The sequence below is a fragment of the Balaenoptera musculus genome, chromosome 6 (genome assembly GCF_009873245.2).
Source record: "Balaenoptera musculus isolate JJ_BM4_2016_0621 chromosome 6, mBalMus1.pri.v3, whole genome shotgun sequence".
Lineage (NCBI taxonomy): Eukaryota > Metazoa > Chordata > Mammalia > Artiodactyla > Balaenopteridae > Balaenoptera > Balaenoptera musculus.
The window spans coordinates 83,552,900-83,571,274 of record NC_045790.1 but is presented as its reverse complement, the minus strand read 5'-3'; the positions used below and the strand labels follow the sequence as shown (position 1 = coordinate 83,571,274).

Sequence of the window (18,375 nt, the reverse complement as noted above, 5' to 3'; positions counted from 1 at the left end):
CACTTCTCCTTCAATTGTGTCACTTTTTTCTCCATGTATTTGTTTTTAGGTGCATATACATTAATAGCTGTTATATCTGAAACCAAGCAGGACCCTGCAGTCCCCTCCCAGGGACAGACCCCCATGTTCCCCACCCCTTCTTTGTAGAAAAGCTTTAGCCTCCAAGGCCTTCCCCAAGTACCAAAGGGCAAATTTAATCAGAAGTGAGAAAATGCAGAAACAAAAGAAAACAGTCAAGCAAGGCAAAATAATATATCTATAAAACAGAGTCAAGGACCTTTATTTCCTCCTCAGGGGCTATAGATAATATCCTGAGGCATATCCATGAATTGTTTTGCAGATACTAAAACCCCTACCAGCTGGAAGAAGTTAACTGCATTCTGACCACAACCATGTAGACCCCAGACCATTGGGAACCAGAAAGTTGATGATTGAGAGTCCCAAAACATCACCCTGTTGCCTCACCACCAACCAGTCAGAATTATGCATGAACTGATCACTGACCCTATGGCCCTCCCCCTCACTTTGTCTTTAAAAACCCTTCCTTAAAATCCACTGGGGAGTTCGAGTCTTTTGGGCATGAGCTGCCCGTTCTTGCTTGGCCCCACACTGGGTGCCTTGCAATAAACACTGTACTTTCCTTCACCACAACCTGGTGTCACTAGATTGGCTTTACCGCATGCAGGCGAGCGAACCCAAGCTTGGTTGGGTAACATATCTCCCTCATATACTGACCCTTTATCATTTGAAATGTCCTCTATTTCTAGTAATTTGTTTCAAATCCCACTTTGTCTGACATTATCCATTCTGGCTTCCCTATGGTTTCTGTTTGCATGGTATATATTTTTTTCCATACTTTTATACTATTTGTCTTTGAATCCAAAGTGTCTCTTGTAGATACCATATAGTTCAGTCTTGCTTTTTTATCCATTATGACAGTTTCTACCTTATGATTGGACTAAATACTTGAATCAAATTTAATGAAATCATTGGTATGGTTAGATTTATGGCTACCATTTTACTATGTTTTCTAAATGTCTCATGTTTTTGCATCTCCATCTTTCTATTGCTGCCTTCTTTTGTGTTATTATTTAGTGTGCCATTTTTTAAAAAAATATTTATTTGGCTGCGCCGGGTTTTTAGTTGCAGTACACGGGATCTTCGTTGTGGCGTGTGGGATCTTTTGGTTGCAGCATGCAGGATCTTTCGGTTGCAGAATGCGGGATCTAGTTCTCTAACCAGGGATCGAACCTGGGCCCCCTGCATTGGGAGCATGGAGTCTTAACTGCTGGACCACCAGGGAAGTCCCTAGTGTGCCATTTAGATTTGTTTTCTTAAACTGTATTTTGAGTATTTTAGTGGTTGCTGTAGGGACTACAGTATGTATTTTAATTAACCAAAATCTTCAGATTAATACTAATGTAATTCCAATAAAATACAGAATCGCCCTTTGTTCCAGTATAGTTCCATTTCCTACCCACTCCTTTGTGCTATTATTGTAATGTACATTGCATCTGTGTAATAAAACCAACAATACAGTATTATTATTTGTGTCATACAATAACATGCCATTTAAAGAGAAAATACGTATTGTGGTAGGCAGATGTCTCCTCAAGATTCCCATCCTTTGTTTATTCAATCAAGGTTCTGCTGTGAAAGGATTTTACAAATGAAATTGAGGTTACTAAATAGGGAGATTGGGCCTTTCTGGATAATCTAGGCTAATGTAACCACATGATCCCTGAAAAGCTGAAGAAGAAAGTAGAAGATTCCATTGGAGAGAGATGCGGTGGAAAGGAGAAGCAGAGGAAAGATGGAGAGAAGGGGAGATTAGAGAGATGAAGTGTGAGAAGGACTGGAACTGCTTTTGCTGTCTTTGAAGATGGCAGTGGGGACCAAGGAATGTAAGTGCTTTCTAGAAGCGAAGAACAACCTCTGCCTGACAGTCCCCAAGGAAATGGGGATGTCAGTCCTACAACCACATGGAACTGAATTCTGCCAACGACCTGAATAAGCTTGGAAGTCAATTCATCCTGAGCCTCCAGAAAGGAATGTAGCACACCCAATGCATTGATTTTTTTTTTTTTTGGACTTCTGAAATATGCAGCAGAGAACCAACTGAGCCACTTTATACCTGGACTTCAGAAATGTGACATCATCATAAGTAGGTGTTATTTTAAGTCAGTACATTTGTAGTAATTTGTTACAGCAGCAATACATTTATACAGTCTTTTATCTTTCCCATTTCCAGTACTCTTTATTTCATTCTGTGGATTCAAGTTACCACCTGGTATCATTTTCATTCTGAAGAATTTCTTTTAGTATTTCCTGTAAGGTAGATCTACAGGGAACAAATCATTTTAGTCTTATTTTGCCACTTTTTTTTTTTTGGTCTTCATTTTTGAAAGCTGGTTTAGTTGTATCCAAATCCTGTAATTCTCAACAGTCTAGGGTCCCTTTCCCTTCTTTGAAATACTTAAGTTGCCAATATCTCTTTCTTATAATTCTATTCTTTCATAATAGGAAAGAAAATAGTCATCTTAAGTTTCTTCTTTTTTCCATTTCTCTTTAACTCACACTAAGAATCCTTTATTTCCACAATGATTTAATATTATTTAACTGAATATTTTCTAACTCGTAAAAGTCATACATGGCTGAGCCCTAGCTTTTGTAACATCAGATTTTCTACTCACTTTTTCGGAATAGCCCCACTGTTTTCTAAATCCTCAATTATGAAACAAAAAAAGCAGAGTTGCAGGCCATATATGTAAAATCACTTTCTCCAAATTATGAAACCCCAGGGGCAGAAGAGGTGATAAAGAGATAAAGCTAGTTCTGCTTTCTCTGAATCTATGATGTTTTAAAAATAATCTCACTTTCTTCTAACTTCCAACAAAAGCTCTACATCCTAGTGATATGTCTTTATTATGAAGGAAAAAAAAAATCCCTAAATCCAGTCTCTGAATTGAAGTGACTAGTCTTTAATGCAAGAACAATCTGATCTGCAAAACCTCTCCCAGAGTCCATCGAGGGCTTGGGGATAACATCTCCCCTCTCTACCACTACCTTCCTTAGTTCTCTTATTAGCCAAGTTCTCACTCCCAGGAGACTGACTGTTCAAATCTACTTAAAAAAACAAAAAACAAAACAAAACAAACAAACAAAACTTACTTCTACAAATTATTTCTCACAAATCCTTAAATTAGGAAAAGAAGGAAAAATAAGGTAAAACTTAGAAGGTGAAAATACTCTAAATTTCCTTTGAAAATCATCGAAAAACTTTCACACCGCTTTAACACGAACTTAGCAAATTCGCTGAGCCAGAGGCAAAGCAGTTCACATGTAGACATGTCCCATCCTGTCCACTGACAGATCAATAACCTCCAAGCATGTGGAAAGAAGCCTCCACACACACAGATGCACCTGTGTGCACCTGTGGGGACTTCTCAAACATGTTCTGATACTGTAACCTGTACCAGGTAGTCATCCAAAGCTTCTAGTCTCTATTTACAGCAACTACATTTCATAACAGCATGGCTCACTCCAATATACACACTTTATTTTAAATTATGCCACTAGCACTTGGGAAAAAAAGTAATTTATTTGCATTGCTTCCATTTTTCTACTGTAGTGTTAGGACTTGACATAAGCATTATTCTTCTACTTCCTATTTACAGTTCATTCAGAATATTACTACAAATACAATATACAGTTTAAAAAAACCTATGGGGAAGTGCAGTTTTCGTTTTTCTCTCCTCTTTAGAGGATTCTCAAAATCATCCAACTTAAATGAAAATTTATATGGACATTTTCTGTACACATCTTATAGGCCAGAGATTACAGTGATAAAGCCAGAAGGATTTTGCACAAATACAATAAAATATAGAAATCAAAGTATAGATGTTATTTGGGGTACAAATATAAACAATACAGTACCATTTGAGTAATTTAGCAACATAATACTCATACTTTATAGAAATAAAACTGCAAACCTGGAGAATGCTCTGACAAATATTAAACATCATATATACAATGAGGTAAATGTACCTTGGTCTCTCAAGAGGTAATTTAAGTTTAAAGCAACTGACATTTTGAAGCATCTCCTTGACATATAAAGAAATACCAAACACCCCATTCCATTGGCACAATGTGAAAAAGGGATATCAAAACATGGTTCATGATATTCAATTCACAAAATTCATTTAAAAATAAAAACATTCACTGAAGTTCTTTTTAAGCTTTAAGAAACTGGTTGAATGTTATTAACCACATTTTTTTAAAGTTTACAATTACAAATAAGACTGCATAATAGGGTTGAAAAGTTTAAATGTACTGACAATCCTCAGAATGTCCTAGAAGTCCAGCATTTCTAGAGAGAGGGCCCATGGGTATCCCAGCATTGCAAAACACTCAAGAAGCTGTAGTACATGTCATGAGCTATTCTTTAGACTCTCAAAAACATCTGAATTGGCATTTTCTGCCAAGCTGTGACAGAACCAGTATTTGGACTCTCTACCATCTGGAGCCAGAACACTGCCATGGTCAAGAAACAGTTTACTTAAAACCACTCTTTCAGTGCAGGGGTAAAAATAAACTCTTGATATGACATGTCTAATGGAATACTAATTTTGTTGTGCATTTTAATTAGCACTTTGCCATTTTGTTTTACAAAATATTCTGTATGTGACAGTTCTTTAATGTAGAGGGGGGAAAAAAAGGTAACTCATGCATGAGCTGCAAAATGGCCAAGTGACCAGTGAAATTTTTTAAGAACTGAAATTTGGAATTCTTGATGACCATGGCACTGTATCCTGACTCAAGGCACTTCCTGAGCACTATCATTACAGCATAACTAGAGGCTCAGCTCTTTGGACCTTACCCTGTCCTATGGAAGATACAACTGGCTACTGCTTCATTGCCACAGCTACCACCTTGCTGCCATCCCACTCTGAGTCAGGGACCAGCAGGAAGGCAGTTTGGGAGAGAGAGAGCTGAGATATGAAGAAAGGACCAGGAATGTCTACACCCCACTAGGTCATACCTGACCCCCATCCCCGTTCCTCTGGGGATACTAACAAAGTGGACGTGGACAGATAATTTGCCTGAAGGTATATTTTAGCCAAGTTGAAACTTGGAAAGTGAGCATCTGAAGATAGGCAGTATAAACAAAGGTTTGTGTTTTTAAATAATAAAATTAATTCTCAAATTTTTCTGCAGTTATAGCCACAGTAATCATGATCTATAAATCTTTTAAGTTACTTTCATTTTCAATACTAGCCAATTGGCGTTATCAAACCATCATTAGCCAAAAAAATGGAATTAGCTAGAGTAACATGTAAACCCAATTTAGAACTAAATTCCAACTTTTAAAAAATTCCCTGATTCATCAAAAGTACATTTTATACATTTAGGCAAGAACAGTAAAATTGTAACTTATTTTTTGACTTAATAAAGAATATCTTCAGCAAAAGTTGATTACCTTATATGAAAGTGAGAAATCATGTATCACAACTTTAAATCAGAGAAGAACTTTTGGTATGTTCTTAAAATTATATAAAAATAGCTTTAGTGATTAACATGCATTGGTCCCCTGGATTTCATAAAGCAGATCTGGTAGGCTTGTAAATGGCCAAAAAAAATTTCAAAGTACCTGATTATAGAGCTAGAGATTATTAAACAGGAAATATAACACAATTATAAAAAACAAACCTCTCAAACTCACTCATTTGCTTTGATGAAATCATGGTAACTACAAAAAAACCTCAAATTTGGACTCAAAATATTAACCTCTAAACATATTTTCCTCATGATGTTTTTAAACACATGAAATTGACACTAAATTCCTATGTAATATGTCATTCATTCTGAAATTACTTTGGCTTTAAGACCAAATAGTCTTTCAGATTTGTTCTATGTATAAGAGATAAGACATTAACAGAATGCAGCTCAGTCAGCATAAATGGCCACTATCTCTTACCAAAATACTGTACAGGTTATTCTGACCCTTTCATCAGGAAATTGATAGCACTATAAGGTGAATGTCTTGCCTCACAGCTATGATAGGTTCCCCACCCCCACCCCCAGATTAAGATCACAGTGATAAAGAGGACTTCGAAAACTGTAAAAATCTTGCAGACTTTTTAGCACTGGAAGTAAAACCAGTTATTATAAGCTAGTTTCAACTTAATGTGAGAAGACTGTGACAAATTTGCTTTAAACATTTAATTTGACCGAAAACATCTGTAAATGGAGAACCTCTCCTCAGAATATTCCTTAGCTACCACTTTCCCAAATATCAAGGGTGCACCGAATTCATTCCATAACCATGTGAATTAGGCATTTGCAGTATCTGCACAGAGAAGGAAAGACTGAATTAAAAGCTGCCTTCCTCAAAGTGTAGTGAGACCTCAAAACCACACTAACTCTAACCTTAGGTACAAAGACAGAAAATCCACAGAACGTTGACTCCTACACAACAAATGTGACTCTCTAACACACTGTTATCTATTCAAATTATTAACTACCTTTACTTTCCAAGAAAAAGGCCTGTTATTTAACATTAACCGTATTCTAATTTTAAACGTAGTTCATTTCTTAAAAAAATAACACTGTCTTTGATCAGATAAAGAAAAAAAATGGCTTACAGAATGCCACACAACTTTTCACAAGCAGCTAGACAAACTTTCCCTTTTAGAAAAATTAGTCTGTATGCTACAGATTTTAAATTATTAAAGTACTATAAGCATCTAGAGTGCCACTTGATTTTTTTAAAGTATACTTAGATAACACAATTAAAATGCAAAAGCTTGACGTGAGAATATTCAAACATGACCATGATAACAATTTACCAATTAATGCCACTTCATTTCTTTAGTGGTTTAAGCACATTTTGGTAGGAAAAAGGCATTTTCAAAATGGAATACCAAATGACATACCAGAAAAACTCTTCCAAAAAACAAAACAGAAAAAGTCTGGGTTATCCAGGTAAATAAACTTTGAATTAAAACACTACACGTTTTAACACACAGAGACAGACTTTAAGCAGTTCTACTCATTTCCATTAGAAAGACACAGAGGTGGCACTTACTGGTATAGTACAATCCCATTTTGAAGGCATGTAATGTTCTGAATATGTGAAAGAACAATAATAATATACAAAATACAATTGCATAAATTATGTTCCTCACTACTATATGAGGTCATTTTTTAGACTCAAGATAAGAGTTTTATAAGTGTCAGTTTTAAGATCCTGAAAATTATAGAACAGTACATTCAAAGTCTGCATCAAGGAAACTCTTTAGTGGTTCAGAATCCTCTGAGAATGTACTAACCAGGAGTAAATCACTTTCTTTAAAAATAAGAAATGTTTCATATAACTCAGCAATTCAGCTCCTTTACCCTTAAAGATGATCTTCAGCACAGCAGAGTTACCTAAAGTTAAGACCAGCAATCATTTAAAAAAACAAGTTTTGTGTTAATATAAAATAAAGGTAGACCACACAACATTTTGTAACTGTCCTGGGAAAGAATCGTTCATAGTGCACAGAAAGGACCCCCACATGGCTGTTTCCTGGGTCCACAGAAATCCTGGGATGTTTTTAATTGACCTTATTACATTGTTGCAAAAGGAAGCAATATCCTTCTGTTCCCTCTCAGTGAGGTAGAACAACTGACCTCCCAAATTAAAACCCAGGAGCAGATCTGAAGAAAAAGTAGAGTTCAGGCAAAGCCGCAGAATTTACATTTTGATGCCTTCCTGCTGACTGAGCTGTGACAATGTTTTCTTAATCCGCAGAGCTGTAAGCCTAGCTGCTCCATTGGCATACCAACATTCTCTCATAATTTTAGCCATCACTCTCAAGGCCTACAAGAAAAGACAAGAAAGATCATTAATGCATGCACCACTTTTAACTGATCTGGATAATAATCTTTACCTGTACATTTTCTTTTTAAATAACATACATACAAGTATTTCTGTTTCAGCATTACTTGTAATAGCAAATGAGTAGAAATGACCTAAATACCCATCAACAGGGTACTGGTGCCAGCAGCTGGAAACCAGATGGACAAGGGGTGATTTACTTTGCAGACTGAAAAGGCTGAATACTAAAGCAGAGTTGTTCAAGGCAAAGAAGGAACCTGACTCACCATGAAATGCCCCCCAGAACTGAGGAATTAACTGCATCAAGTACCCCTGGGGTGAAGTTCAGGCTAAAAATAGGATCAGCCAAAGGAGCCAGAACCCCAGATAGCTGCCCCCCCCAGCCTCACACAGCTGGGTGACTTGCCCCACTCCCACCCCAGCAGAAGACGAGAGGTTCGCACCTGAGAGAGTAGAACAGAGATTTCTGTCTTGGGGAACATGGCGAAGTTCCACACTGACAACACACTGAACGCTAAGACCATAAACTTTCTTCTGAAAACACAGCCACTGACTTTACATACTCCTCCAGGTAAGAGACTGGAAGAGTCTTTCGCCCAAGAGGAAAAGCCTGAAGAGACTGACGTCAGTGGTTCCCCAAGGAAGCAACCCAGTTACATCACACTCACATCACAGTTGATGATGATAAGCTCCATTCGTGTGCACAAAGCTTCCCATCAGCTTTCAGTGCCCCTTTTATACGTGAAGAGTATGAGCTTGATCAAACATTTGAGGAAAGTAATATGAAATGCAGAAGTTGACACAAACAGAAAAAAGCACCTTGGAGAAAACAGAAGGTGTATAGAAAGAAGACAGTATCAACAATCTATCATTAATATCCTCAAAGAGATAAAAGAAAACATTGATATTGGACTTATCGATAATTTTTTGGTTTTTGTTTGGGTTTAGAAAAGCTTTACAGAACTAGAAGATACACCTGAATAATAATAATAATAATAAACTCAAAAGCTGATACATCTCCCAGAAAGTTGAGAAAAAACCCCCAAAGAGATGGATAATAGGAGGGAAAAGATAAGAAAATTAGAATGCCTGTTCAGGACATCTACATTCATAACCAGAGTTGAACAAGAAGAACAGAGGAAAATGGAAAGGAACACATCAAGGAAATACTTGAGGAAAATTCCCTAGAAATGAACATTTGTTTCCAGGTAAAAATGACCAAGGGCCCAGCCCATACATAAATTCATCCAACAAACTGAGTGCCTATAATCTACTAGATAACCATCCTAGGTGTTAGGGAACTAACAGCAGTGAGCTAACAGACAAAATTTCTGCTCTCATAAAGCTGATATTCTAGAAGGCTAAAGCATATAATTAATAAATAAGCAAAATACATGGACTGTCAGTGGTTAAGTGCTAAGGAGAAACATCGTTTAGAGAAGGAGATAAAATATGCCAGGGAGGGAAGGTGCTATTTTAAATAGGTTGAGGGTAATGTCTCACTGACAAGGTAACATCTGAGCAGAGAGCTGAAAGAGGGGGAAAATGAGCAAACCAAGAAACAGGAAGATGTGGGATCCAGGAAGGAGGACTCATCATAAAAGAGGCAAAGGGAATCACAGATGAAAGGTGAGGGATATCCCAAGATGAAAGCTGGCCTAGAGAACACCCAGTCCAGACTGGAAAAAGTCAGAGGGTTCTGAAGACGCTTCTGTAGGTATCCTATCAGTTTCAAATTCTTGATGTGTTTCAGCTATTGAGAGGAGATTTGTAAAACCCTAGAAAAGTGAAAGATTGAGTTAGTGATAAGTACATAGAAAACTAGCCAAATGGAGAAAAAAACAAAAATGCCAGTGATGGCATTAATTCAGCATGCTGTGACAGTAAGTGCAAATTGCATGTGCATTTTTAATGTTAACTGCTAACTTTCCTTCATGCTTAAAAAGCCATCTGTTTAATACTAATCTGCTCTAATCACTGAATGAGTACATGAGTAATTCCAATTTGTAAATGCTTTGTAGTATCAAGATCAAATTTTTAAAAGATGAGATCTAGCCCAATTCCATTCGTTAAAACATGCAGATTCTGTGAGCACACAATATATTTTATCTGGGCCTGGATACTTGATTTGGTTGGAGGTAACCAAGGAACTCTCTTGATGTCAAAGGTGTCTACTGAGGCCTACATTATTTTAAGATGTAAAATCAACTACTTAAGTAACCAGCTTTTTATTCTTCCTAAACTACAAAACATCAAATCTGGAGGGAAATGCTTTGTTTCACCAATATTATAATAGTATTATAATAGTAACAGCTAGCAATTTAGGACAGATTAAATAAAATTTTTCTTATGAATTCTTTAAAGGTACAACTACAAAAATATTTCTAAAACTTTTTGTAAGAGCTGGGATTGAAAAGCTCAGACACTGCTAGAAAGCACTTTCCCCAAATTCCTGGTGAATAGTCATATAGGCAGTGAGATGAATAAAATGTAAAATCATCTGAACCATCTTCATAATCATCCAAATCCCTCATTTTACAAAAAGGCATATTAAGGTCCAGAGAACAGAAGTGGTTTGCCCAAAGTCAGACTCTGAAATGGTAGCCAGGCTGATCTAGAATACAGGCCTCCTAATTCCATCCAGCACTCATCCCACCATTCTGGGCTGCCCTGACTGAAGGGAAGCTTTAATTAAAAATGTAGGAGCCTTGTTTCACTGGCAGATCTAAACACTGTTCTGATACACTAATGGCCACTGAAAATGTTCCACAGCCCTTTCAATATACTTAAAATTGAACATGAAAAACAAATTATTCTGTTTTTACTCACTGAGGAATGGGAATTCTTAATGTCTGTTTTCCTTAAAGAAAAGTAGCAAATTTCCACTTACTAACCAGAAGCAGTTTAAAGAACTGTGTAGTATCCAAAATAAATACTCACTTCACAGCTCTGCCATCTGTTTGGAATATTTGGCCTTAACTTCTGTTCACAAACAACTTTTCTCATTTCTTCAACTGATGGATCAGAAGGTACAAGATCATAATAAGGCAGCTGGTAATCTTCATGAATTCCTACATTGGTAGAGAAAAAAAATCTATTTTGAAGGATTTACTCAGATAATCTCAGAGCATTCTTTGACCAGACAGAAAAGGAACAGCCGAGAGTCCTGTTACAGTGTCCCATTACTAAATCAGGTAAGTGGAACACAGCTTACAGACTGCAGTCTCTCATCCACGTCTGCATCAACAACCCACCTCCCTGAGTCAGTACTGAGCCCACACCTTGAAACTAAGTATCACCATGGGATCAGCAAAGGCTATTTTAATGATGGTTAACTATGAGCTGTGATGACCAGATTGACATTTTCTCCCAGAACCCTAATGCGCAAGAAATGAAACCTTTTATTCTACAAGTGCACAGCCTCTCAGTTGGTACGGGGATACACACTCTATCACTAAGGTGTGAATCTTACAAGGCAAGCCTGAGGTGCAAGTCCCTTCCTCTACTTGCGTCTGTCAATAACCTGTCCTATTTGCTACTCCACCCCTCACTGCCTCAAAAACCTGAGGCACTAGTCTCAGGTGAGCCTGGTCCTCAAGGATAAGAGACTATTTCTCAAGTAAACATTGAAAGTGCTCAGTCTAACACAAACTTACTTTAAAAAAGTAATGCAGCGCAGTATATGTATTCTGTATATGTAATTTCCAGCTCTCAATATTGAGAAAACCACAATCTCAGGGGGAAAAAAATCAGTCTGACTCAGGTACATGCTAGAAATAGCTTCCTGGGTGGCCTCTCAAGTAGTCATCCATTCTAAATATCTATATTCCAAGATAACAAGGGGTTGGTTTCTGTTGCTTCCCAAAATTCAAGTGGAAATAGAAAAAAACTACACTGGAATAAAGCTGTGTATTAGGATAAAACTATACACTAGGATAAAGCATGTCATGTCATTTATCTCTTTCATTTTTTCTGGCACTCTCAGTGATCACCAGGTAAACAATTTCATTCAATAAAAAAGGCAATTCTTGAACAACTTGTTCATAACAAAATGTTGGGGGAGGGGAGAGAGATTTACCACCAATGGAACATCGTCGAGCTATTTCCCAGAATACTAGTCCCATTGCATAGATGTCAGCACGTTTGAAGGATTCAAAGTGTTTCATATTTATGGAATCATCTAGAACTTCAGGGGCCATGTACCTAAAAAAGAAGTCAGCATTTTATTTTATGTAATAGTGATATTACTTTTAAACTGTTTCATAAACTTTTTTTACTCCTGGGCGGGGACGTGGGGGGAGGGTCAATATTAATTTTGACCTTTTCCCCCTTTCACTATGCTTCTGCTGTTTTTTAAATTAAAAAAAAATTTTTTTAAATTGAAGTATAGTTGATTTACAATATTGTGTTAATCACTTTGCTATACAGCAGAAATTCAGTTATGCATACATATATATATATATATATATATATACATTCTTATTTAGATATTCTTTCCCATTATGGCTTATCATAGGATACTGCATATAGTTCTCTGTTCTATACAGTAGGACGGTGTTGTTTATCCATTCCACATACAATAGCTTACACCTGCTCACCCCAACCTCCCACTCCATCCTTCTCCCAACCCCCTCCCCCTTGGCAACCACAAGTCTGTTCTCTTTGTCCCTGAATCTGTTTCTGTTTTGTAGATAGGATTATTTGTGTCATATTTTAGATTCCACATATAAGTGATATCATATGGTATTTGTCTTTCTCTTTCTGACTTGCTTCACTTAGTATGATAATCTCTAGTTGCATCCATGTTGCAGCAAATGGCATTATTTTGTTCTTTTTCATGGCTGAGCAGTATTCCATTGTATCTATGTACCACATCTTCATTATCCATTCATCTGTCGATGGCCATTTAGGTTGTTTCCATGTTTTGGCTATTGTAAATAGTGCTGGTATGAACACAGGGGTGCATGTATCTTTTTGGATTACAGTTTTTTCTGGACATATGCCCAGCAGTGGGATTGCTGGGTCATATGATAATTCTGTTTTTAGTTTTCTCCATACTGTTCTCCATAGTGGCTGTATCAACTTACATCATTCCCACCAACAGTGGAGGGTTCTGTTTTCTCCACATCCTCTCCAGCATTTTTTATTTGTAGAGTTTTTAATGATGGCCATTCTGACCAGTGTGAGGTAGTACCTCACTGTAGTTTTGATTTGCATTTCTCTAATAATTAGTGGAAATTGAGCATCTTTTCATGTGCCTATTGGCCATTTGTATTTCCTCCCTGGAGAAATGCCCATTTAGGTCTTCTGCCCATTTTTTGATTGGGTTGTTTTGTTGTTGTTGTTGAGTTGTATGAGCTGTTTGTATATTTTGGAAATTAAGCCCTTCTCAGTTGCATCGTTTGCAAATATTTTCTCCCATTCTGTAGCTTGTCTTTTCATTTTTTTAATGGTTCCTTTCCTGTGCAAAAGCTTGGAAGTTTGACTAGGTCCCATTTGTTTGTTTTTATTTCTACTGCCTAGGGAGACTGACCTAAAAAACACTGGTGTGATTTATGTCAGAGAGTGTTTTGCCTGTGTTCTCCTCCAGGAGTTTTTGGTGTCATGTCTTATGTTTAAGTCTTCAAGCCACTTTGAGTTTATTTTTGTGTATGGCGAGAGGGTGTGTTCTAACTTCATTGATTTACATGCAGCTGTCCAACTTTTCCAACACCACTTGCTGAAGGAGAGTCTTTTTCCCATTGTATATTATTGTCTCCTTTGTTGAAGATTAATTGACTGTAGTGGTGTGGGTTTATCTGTGGGCTCTCTATTCTGTTCCATTGATCCATATGTCTGTTTTTGTGCCATTACCATGCTGTTTTGATTACTGTAGCTTTGTAGTATTGTCTGAAGTCTGGGAGGGTTATGCTTCCTGCTTTGTTCTTTTTCTTCAGGATTGCTTTGACAATTCTGGGTCTTTTATGGTTCCATATAAATTTTAGGATTATTCTAGTTCTGTGAAAAACGTCATGAGTAATTTGGTAGGGACTGCATTAAATCTGTAGGTTGCTTTGGGTAGTATGGCCATTTTAACAATATTCTTCCAATCCAAGTGCATGGGATAGCTTTCCATTTCTTTGAATCATCTTCAGTTTCCTTTATTAATGTTTTAGAGTTCTCAAGTCTTTCACCTCCTTGGGCAGGTTTATCCCTAAGTATTTTATTTTTGAGGGTGCAATTTTGAAAGGTATTGGTTTTTTTTTAACATTCCCTTCCTGATGTTTCATTGTTAGTGTAAAGAAATGCAACCAGTTTCTGTACGTTAATCTTGTATCCTGCTACCTTGCTGAATTCGTTTATCAGTTCTAGTAATCTCTGTGTGGAGTCTTTAGGGTTTTCTATATATAGAATCATGTCATCTGCTTATAATGACAACTTTACCTCTTCCCTTCCAATTTGGATACCTTTTATTTCTTTTTCTTGTCTGATTGCTGTGGCTAGGACTACCAATACCATGTTGAATAGAAGAGGTGAGAGTGGACATCCTTGTCTTCTTCCAGATTTTAGTGGGAAGGCTTTCAGCTTTTCACCACTGAGTATTATATTGGCTGTGGGTTTGTCATAAATAGCTTTTGTTATGTTGAGATATGTTCCCTCTGTACCTACATTGGTAAGAGTTTTTTTTTATCATGAATGGAATTTTGTCAAATGCTTTTTCTGCATCTATTGAGACAATCATGCAGTTTTGTCTTTTCTTTTGTTCATGTGGTGTATCACGTTGATTTGTGAATGTTGAACCATCCTTGTGAACTTGCAATGAATCCCACTTGGTCATGGTGTATGATCTTTTTTGTGTGTTTTTGGATTCAGTTTGCTAATATTTTGTTGAGAAATTTTGCATCTATATTCATCAATGATATTGGCCTGTAATTTTCTTTTTTGCTGGTGTATTTGTCTGGTTTTGGTATCAGGGTGATGGTGGCTTCATAGAATGTCTTTGGGAGTGTTCTCTCCTCTTCAATTTTTGGAAGAGTCAGAAGGATCGATGTAAGTTCTTCTTTGTATGGTAGAATTCACCTGTGGAGCCATTTGGTCCTGGACTTTTGTTTGTAGGGAGTTTTTATTTTTTATTTTTTATTTTTTTTAGAAATTCACGTTCTTTTATTTATTATTTATTTATTTATTTATTTATGACTGTGTTGAGTCTTTGTTTCTGTGCGAGGGCTTTCTCTAGCTGCGGCAAGTGGAGACCACTCTTCATCGCGGTGCATGGGCCTCTCACCATCACGGCCTCTCTTGTTGCGGAGCACAGGCTCCAGACGCGCAGGCTCAGTAATTGTGGCTCACGGGCCCAGTTGCTCCGTGGCATGTGGGATCTTCCCAGACCAGGGCTCGAACCCGTGTCCCCTGCATTGGCAGGCAGATTCTCAACCACTGCGCCACCAGGGAAGCCCTGTAGGGAGTTTTTAAATTACAAATTGTTTCACCTCTAATGATCAGTCTGTTCAAATTATCTATTTTATTGGAATGTAACTGCTTTACAATGTTGTTAGTTTCTGCTCTACAACAAAGTGAATCAGCTGTATGTATCTATTTCTTTTGGATTCAATTTTGGTGGGCTGTATGTTTCTAGAAACTTGTCCATTTCTTCTAGGTTGTCAAATTTGTTGGCATATAATTGTTCACAGTATTCCCTTATGGTTTTTTTTTTATTTCTGCAGTATCAGTTGTTATGTCTCCTTTTTCATTTACTTTATTTGCATTCTCTCTCTTTTCTTCTTGGTGAGCCTGGCCAGAGGTTTGTCAATTTTGATTATCCTTTCAAAGAACCAGCTCTTGGCTGTATTGATTTTTTTCTATTTTTTAAAAAATCTCTATTTTATTTAAAATCTCTTATTTTATTTTTTCCTCTGATCTTTATTCCTTCCTTCCTTCTGCTGACTTTCAGGTTTTGTTTGTTCTCCTTTTTTCTAATTCTTTTAAGTAGTAGGTTAGGATGTTTGAGATTTTTCTTGTTTTTTGAGCAAGGTCTGTGTTGCTACGAACTTCTCTCTAAGAACTGCTTTTGCTGCATCCCATAGATTTTGTATGGTTGTGTTTTCATTGTCATCTGTCTCAAGGTATTTTTTTAAATATTTATTTTATTTATTTATTTTGGCTGCGCTGGGTCTTAGCTGTGGCACGCAGGATCTTTAGTTGTGGCATGCAGACTTCTTAGTTGTGGCATGCGGACTTCTTAGTTGTGGCATGCGGACTTAGTTGCGGCTTGCGGACTTCTTAGTTACAGCATGCAGACTTCTTAGTTGCAGCATGCATGTGGGATCTAGTTTCCTGGCCAGGGATTGAACCCAGACCCCCTGCATTGGGAGTGCGGCGCCTTACCCATTGGACCACCAGGTAAGTCCCTCAAGGTATTTTTTAATTTCCTCTCTGATTTCATCACTGACCCATTGGTTTTTTAGTAGCATGCTGTTGAGTCTCCATGTAATCTTTTATTTTTTCTCATTTCTTTTCTGTGGTTGATTTCTAGTTTCATGCCATTGTGGTCAGAAAAGATGTTTGAGATAATTTCTATACTCTTAAATTTGTTGAGGCTTGTTTTATGCCCTAGTAATGTGGTCAATCCTAGAGAATGTTCCATGTGCACTTGAAAAGAATGTTTATTCTGGGTTTTTTTTTTTTAATGTAATGTCCTGAAAATGTCAATTAAGCCTAACTGTTCTATTGTGTCATTTAGGAACTCTGTTGCCTTACTGATTTTCTGTCTAGAAGATATGTCCATTGATGTGAATGGGGTGTTAAAGTCTCCTACTATTATTGTATTCCCATCAATTTCTCCCTTTATGTCTGTTAGTATTTGTTTTATGTATTTAGGTACTCCTATATTATTAGGTGCATATATGTTGACGAGTATAAAATCCTCTTCCTGTATTGATCCTTTTATCATTATATAGTGTCCTTCTCTCTTTCTTTATGGCCTTTGTTTGAAAGTCTATTTTGTCTGAGTATTGCAACCTCCCCTTTCTTTTCATTTCCATTTGCATGAAATCTTTTTCCATCCCCTCACTTTCAATCTGTGTGTGTCCTTTGCCCTAAAGTGGGTCTCTTGTAGGCAGCATATTGTAGGCTCTTGTTTTTTTCTATCAAATCTGCCACTCTGTCTTTTTTTCTATTTAAAAAAATTTATTTTATTCAAGTATTGTTGTAATTTCTACTGTACAGCAAAGTGATTCAGATATACATACATATATATATATATATATATATATATATATATATATATATATATATATATTCCTTTTCATATTCTTTTCCATTATGGTTTACCACAGGATATTGAGAGATCTCTTTTTTTGAGAGAGAGTATATTTTTATTCTTATTTTTTAATTTAATTTTTTATTTTATACTTGGGTATAGTTGATTTACAATGTTGTGTTAGTTTCAGGTGTACAGCAAAGTGGTTCAGTTAATATATATACATATATCCATTCTTTTTCAGATTCTTTACCCATATAGGTTATCACAGAGTACTGACTAGAGTTCGTTGTGCTAGACAGTAGGTTCTTACTGATTATCTGTTTTATATATAGTATTGTGTATATGTTAATCCCAACCTCCTGATTTATCACTACCCCCCTACCTTTCACCTTTGGTAACCATAAATTTGTTTTCTAAGTCTGTGAGTCTGTTTCTACTTTGTAAATAAGTTCATTTGTATCATTTTTTAAATTGCACATGTAAGTGATATCATATGATATTTGTCTTTTTCTGACTTACTTCACTTAGTATGATAATCTCTAGGTCCATCCATGTTGCTGCAAGTGGCATTATTTCATTCTTTTTAATGGCTGAGTAATGGTCCATTGTGTGTGTGTGTGTGTGTGTATATATATATATATACATATATGTGTGTGTGTGTGTGTGTGTGTGTATACACACACGCACCCCACATCTTCTTTACCCATTCTTCTGTCAGTGGACATTTAGACTGCTTCCATGTCTTGGCTATTTTAAATAGTGCTGCAATGAACACTGGGATGCATGTATCTTTTTGAATCATGGTTTTCTCGGATATATGCCCAGGAGTGAGATTGCTGGATCATATAGTAGTTCTATTTTTAGTTTTTTAGGGAACCTCCATACTGTTCTCCATGGTGGTTGTACCAATTTACATTCCCACCAACAGTGTAGGAGGGTGTTCCCTTTTCTCCACATCCTCTCCAGCATTTATGGTTCGTAGATTTTTTTGATGATGGCCATTCTGACTGGTGTGAGGTGATACCTCATTGTAGTTTTGATTTGCTTTTCTCTAATAATTAGCTGAGCATATTTTCATTTGCCTCTTGGCCATCTGTATGTCTTCTCTGGAGAAATATCACTTTAGGTCTTCTGCCCATTTTTTGATCGGGTTGCTTCTTTTTTTGATAGTGAGCCATATGAGCTGTTGGTAAATTTTAGAGACTAAGCCCTTGTCCATTGCATAGTTTGCAAATATTTTCTCCCATTCTGT

The 18,375-nt window shown here is 36.8% G+C and overlaps 1 protein-coding gene across 3 annotated transcripts in view; it reads right to left on the bottom strand.

The window, feature by feature from the left end:
- Positions 1–3,576: 3,576 nt before the first annotated feature.
- Positions 3,577–18,375, bottom strand: part of TGFBR1 (transforming growth factor beta receptor 1) — a 69,283-nt gene continuing 54,484 nt past the window's right edge. For all 3 annotated transcript variants that reach the window (XM_036855563.1, XM_036855565.1, XM_036855564.1), the window contains 3 exons: positions 11,961–12,085; positions 10,823–10,953; positions 3,577–7,864 (listed from right to left, as the gene is read on the bottom strand). In XM_036855563.1, coding sequence (XP_036711458.1) covers positions 7,739–7,864; positions 10,823–10,953; positions 11,961–12,085 — 382 coding nt within the window. In that variant the 3' untranslated portion in view covers positions 3,577–7,738. The remainder of the gene's footprint in view (positions 7,865–10,822; positions 10,954–11,960; positions 12,086–18,375) is intronic.